Source organism: Pteropus vampyrus, unplaced genomic scaffold (assembly GCF_000151845.1).
Source record: "Pteropus vampyrus isolate Shadow unplaced genomic scaffold, Pvam_2.0 Scaffold71, whole genome shotgun sequence".
In the NCBI taxonomy this organism is placed as follows: domain Eukaryota; kingdom Metazoa; phylum Chordata; class Mammalia; order Chiroptera; family Pteropodidae; genus Pteropus; species Pteropus vampyrus.
Window position 1 is genome coordinate 4256760 of NW_011888852.1, and position 5887 is coordinate 4262646.

Consider the following 5887-nt stretch of genomic DNA (forward strand, 5'->3'; position numbering starts at 1 on the left):
AGCAACAGCAATTAAGGCTCAACTACAACAGGAGGGCACATACAGCCCACACAAGGGACACACCAGGAGCACCCAGCTCGGATGACCAGGGAGACTACACCGCTAGGCCTCACAGGACACTTACTTCATAAAGCCACTCTATCTAGACCAGGAGAGGTAGAAGCTCTACCTAATATACTGAAATAAACACAGGCAGGCAGCCAAAATGGAGACACAGAAACATGTCCCAACTGAAAGAAGAGAACAAAATTCCTGAAAAAGAACTAAATGAAATGGAGACAAGCAATCTACCAGATGCAGAGTTCAAAACACTGGTTCTAAGGGTGCTCAGTGACCTCGGTGAGAACTCAAACAAAGAGATAGGAAACATAAAAATGGACATAAAAAATAACCAGTCAGAAATGAAGATTACAATAACCAAAATGGTGACTACATTAAAGAGAATCAATAGTAGATTAGATGAATCAAATCAGGATTTGGAAGACAAAGTATCAGAAAACACCCAATCAGAACAGCAACAAGAAAAAGGAATCCAAAAAAATGAGGATAGTTTAAGGGGCTTCTGGGACAACATCAAGCATAACAACATTTGTATCATAGAAATATCAGAAAGAGAAGAGAGAGCAAGGAATTGGAAACCTATTTGAAGAAATCATGACAAAAAAAACTTTGCTAACCTTGTGAAGGAAATAGACATACAAGCCCAAGAAGCTCAGAGAGTCCCAAGCAGGATGAACCCAAAGAGGCCTATGCTAAGACACATCATAATTAAAATGGCAAATGTTAAAGACAAAGAGAAAATCTTAAAAACAGCAAGAGGAAAGTAGTTATCTTCAAGGGAGCTCCCATAAGACTGTCAGTTGATTTCTCAACAGAAACTTTGCAGGCCAAAAGAAATTGACATGAAATATTCAGAGTGATGAAAAACAAGATTACTCCACTCAGCAAGGCTATCATCTAGAATTGAAAGAAAGATAAACAGCTTTCCAGATAAGAAAAAGCTAATGGAGTCCATCGCTACCAAACCAGTATTACAAGAAATGTTAAAGGGACTTCTTTGAGAAGAAGGAAAAAAAGATAAAAAATATGGATAATAAAATGACAATAACTACATATCTATCAACAATTACTTTAAATGTAAATGAATTAACTGCTCCAATCAAAAGACATAGGGTGGCTGAACAGATAAGAAACAAGACTTTTGCATATGCTGCGTATAAGACTCACTTCAGATCGAAAGACACACAAAGACTGAAAGTAAAGGGATGAACAAGATATTTCATGAAAATGGGGGGTGGGGGGGAAGCTGGGATAGCAATACCAATATCAGACAAAATAGACTTTAAAATGAAGGTTATAACAAGAGACAAAGAAAGGCCCAGTAATCCCACTTCTGAGTATTTATCCAAAGAAACCCAAAACGCTAATTTGAAAAGATATATGTATCTCCACATTCACTGCTGCACTATTTTCAATAGCTAAGATATGGATGCAACCTCAGTACCCATCATCAATAGACAAATGGATAAAGAAGAGATAGTACATATATACAATGGAATATTATTTGGCCATAAAAAAATGAAACCTTACCATTTGTGAAAACATGGATGGACCTAGAGGGTATGAAATAAGTCAGACGTAAAAGACAAATATCATATGATTTCGCTTATATGTGGAATCTAAAAAACAAAATAAAGACAACAGAAACAAACTCATAGATACAGAGAACTTTTGATGGTTGCCAAATGGGGGAGGTGAAAAAGGGGAAGGGATTGAGAAGTGCAAAATGCCAGTTATAAAAACAGTCGTGGGGATGTAAAGTACAGCATAGGGAAGAGAGTCAATAATATTTTAATAACGATGTATGGTATCAGATGTGTACTAGATTTATCAGGGTGATCAATTCATAAGTTATATGAATGTCAAATCACCATACTGTACACCTGAAACTGATATAATCTGGTATGCCAACTGTAATTGAAAAATAAAATAATTATTAAAAAACCTTTTAAGTCCATTTTGAAAGCAAACAATTAAGAATGTCATCCATAGTTTACTCTGAAGTTTGTGTGTGCATCTGTGTGTGTATATACATACACGCATAGAGGGCTAATCGCCAGCTCTTTCAACACACTCAAACCAAATCAGGCATCATAATCTGTATATAATAAGACAGTGCAAGTGACCATGAGACCATTATAAACAAAGAACTTCACATAAGTCATTGCAATTCAGAATTTTTAGTCTGAGATAAGTGAGAAAGAACAAACTTAAACAAATTCAAATCAAATATACTTGTCACTGAGCCCACTAAACAGGTTTAATTCAAAACTCAAGCGTCATCATATTGGAAGGGGAAATGAGAAGCTAATAACATGCACTGAAGTTTATACAAAATTAGTATGTAAAGTGAGAGATATGAACCTAATGACAAGTATGAAGCAACGGTTTGCATTTTAACAGACTAAGCAAAAAATGTAATTGACAAAGAGGCAAATCTAAATGAATTTCCAGCTATTTCAACACTAAGTGCAGCTGCATGCTAATTATGAGTGTTATGAGGAAAAAGATCTGTTTAAACTAAAATTTTTTTTGAAAATGCAGCTAATATGTTAACTTACACACTGTACTGAAGTTACCATTCGATCAAAAAAAAAAAAAAGTACTTTTTCCAAAAAAATATTTTTTAAATATCAGACTATTCAATCTGCAGTTACTTCATATTGATCAGTGACAAAAGTATTTGGAAGCAAATGAAAATATTAAAATGTTTCTAGGGAGGGAGGGGGAAGGAGAAAATAAAAAAATAAAATGTTTAAAAAAAATTAAAGTGTTTCTGGGAGCAGTTTTTGTCATTCCTGGAATTAACTCAAGGTCAAAAACATTTGTTATTAAGAAGGAGCTAATCCAATAAAATTTCCTTTAAAAGCCATTAAGAATACCCCATTCCGTGTCCTATTAGTGGCAGTTATGAGCTCAAGCTCTGACACCAGACGTCTTGGGTTCAAATCCTAATTCTACCATTTCTTGCTGTGTGACTTTGAGCAGATCAATTAACCACACTGTGCCTCACTTTTCTTATCTAAGTATTAGGGTGATAATAGCACCTACTTCCTGGGATTACTGTGAGAATTAAATGTGTTCATACATGCAAGGCCCATGCTCAGTAACAGTGAGCTATCACTTTAATTCTCAGGACGACAGTCTCTCAGAGCAGTCTTTCTTTAGTGTTAAAAAAAAATAAACTGACAAGGAAGATTGTGGGGAGCATGCCATGACTTTGCTGGTCCCTGCATGTGAAATGCTGTCATTTCCCTCCCACCTCTTACCCCTTCTCCTTGATGGATGGGAATCACGGGAATATCTCTGGCTGCCACTCAGTAAAGATCAAGTCTGGGTGAGAAACTGACTGATGTGACCTTCCCCGCAATGATGTTGCACACGTGACTCTAGAGCACGGTGAGGAGTAAGCCTCAGCTCTCTTAACATGTGCTTTGAGGTCCTGGCATACTTTTTCCCTACAATACCATCAGCCCTCAAAGAGATGGTCTGGTGACTGGTCATGCACCTGACTTTGCATTTGATCTTTATCCAGATCCCTTGGAATATCCCACCAAATGTTTTCTTTATCCTTGTATTTTCCAAGGTCATGAAAAGGACAGGGCACAAAAACCAAAGCCCATGCAGAAAGATTTCATGTTCATTCTTCCCCTTTAATTTACTGGAAGTTCCAACATCTGAATAGAAGGAAAAAGGCCAAGTCTACAGGCATCTTGGCAGAGTGACGAGTCATCAAAAAGAGATGTGAATTTCCACAAAATAAACACACCAAAGCCAGGCTACTCCGCACCATCTCGAGTCCAGTCATACTGTGACTGCACTGGCGTGCCTGCCAAGAGACAAAGGGAAGGAAACCAGGAGAAAGACACAAAGCCCTCAGCTTTGAATTACATACAGACTCTGGCTCCAAAGGAAGACAAGCGAGCTTGCCTCCTGCTACCTGCACAAGAGAGGAAGGTCATTACACGCATGGGATTCCTCCAGGATCCAATAAGACAACAGGGTCTGGGCAAATGTATCTGGAGTGAAGATGAATTCAGGGTGAAGTCATGCACTTCGACCTCCAAACTTCCTTTCCCACGTTCCTTTGCGCTATGTATTACGTCATTAGGAAGTAATTCATTCTCTCCAAAGATCAGCTACCTTATTTATACTTTAGCATGAATGTAATCGCAGTTATTTCTCTCCAAGTCATTTTCCTTTGCTTATGATGTCTAAGGTGATTAGAAGCTTTATGCCCTGCTCCAATGGGGTGGGTGCTGAGGCCAGTGTAGCTCAAAGCAGGACACCACGCCTTGTCCGTGGACCCAAATAGTCCTACTTCCACATGAAATGTCTAAAACAGATAATTACCGTTAACCTAAATTGGACTTAAAAATAAACTGAACAGATTAATTTCTTTATATTTTCAAATAACGTTGAAAGACAACAATCTCCTAAACATAAAAGAAAGCATCGTTTTGGAAAGAATTGTCAGAAAACCTAATTTGTGGTCCAGCATCACCACAAATACCATGTAACCATAGACATGTCACTTGAATTTTCTGGCACGATAAAATTGGGCTTGATACCTAAGATTCCTTTCAACTCTAAAATGTCACGATCCATTCAATATTTTCAGTTCAAGCACTTTCAAACATCACACTAGCAAAAGTTCAGTTCGCATCTAGAAATGAATATGAACTATGTGATTAAAGATGTAAATGAACATGAACTATGTGATTAAAGATGTAAAAATGGACTCTTAAAATCAGTGAAGCATGGGTGTGAGAAAAAAACTAGAGCATGCTGTAGAATTAAGACACTTTTCCCCTCAGCCCATTATTATGAGCTACCCGACCTAATACCATTAGCAATATTTTTTTTACACGGCAGCACAGCCACGTGAACTCTCAAACGTGTGAACCGATAAGGACCAGAGCCTAAGGCGAAATGCTACCTCAGAGACCCAGCGCCGGATGCGCTGTGTGTGGACAGGGAGAACTAGCCTCCGGGGCCACTGGAAGTTACTGCATAGCGCTCACCTTCCACCAGTTGGTCCAGGCTAGAAATCTTCTTGAGCCCATCAATGGTGTAGATTGTTCTCACTCCCTGGGGCAAATTCACGTTATCCGACAGAGTTCGGGTCAAATCAGCCAGCAGGGCCTCAAAAGACCGGAACCGGTCTGGGGAGATGGCATACACAATCCCTTTGAAGTATCGATCGCCGTTTCGATAGAAACGAACTTTCTTGGCCTTCTTCTCGGAGCTGAGGGTCTGCAGCGTGCGGGTTCGGTAAAAGCTGCAGTGGGCGCTGTGCGTGGGGCTGGGCAGCCCGTTCACCCGCGACCCTCTGCTGTACCTCTGCGCCTTATCCCGCTCGTCAAAGTGCTCCAGCTCCATGTCTCTGCCGAAGGACATGATGGGGTTAAAGTTGAACCTATGAGGCACAGCAACAAAGACAGACACATATGGATATTATTTTACGATCATGGTTTGAAAGGCTCGGCTTGAGAGCAGCTGGTGGAAATATTGCTATAATCGATGGTATATTTAATATGAGTTATCAAGTTGGGACAGAAAAAGGACAACATAGAAATAGAAGATGCAGACCCAGTGGAAACAGCTTAATAATCAACCCCAGTTTTATCAGAAACAGCTCCTAGGTACTGGCCACCTACACAGTATCAGCTTTTGAACAGCTATTATTTCCAATAGTCGTGACAAACCTTTCAACGTATTTTTACCGTTATTTACTGATGAAGAAACGAAGGCACGGAAAAATTTATCCTAAATTTCTCTAAGTAATGCAGTTGAGACATGCTTGAACCTAGAAGACCGACCTGGG

At 39.2% G+C, this 5887-nt stretch overlaps 1 protein-coding gene across 7 annotated transcripts in view; it reads right to left on the bottom strand.

Annotated features, from left to right (window-relative positions):
* The window catches only part of DCLK1 (doublecortin like kinase 1), a 327891-nt gene extending 322389 nt beyond the window's left edge, over positions 1-5502 (bottom strand). For 6 of the 7 annotated variants that reach the window (XM_023531587.1, XM_011361823.2, XM_023531589.1 and 3 more), the window contains exon 1: positions 5085-5502. In XM_023531587.1, coding sequence (XP_023387355.1) covers positions 5085-5460 — 376 coding nt within the window. In that variant the 5' untranslated portion in view covers positions 5461-5502. The remainder of the gene's footprint in view (positions 1-5084) is intronic. The other variant, XM_011361825.2, reaches the window with a different exon arrangement.
* Positions 5503-5887: the final 385 nt, after the last annotated feature.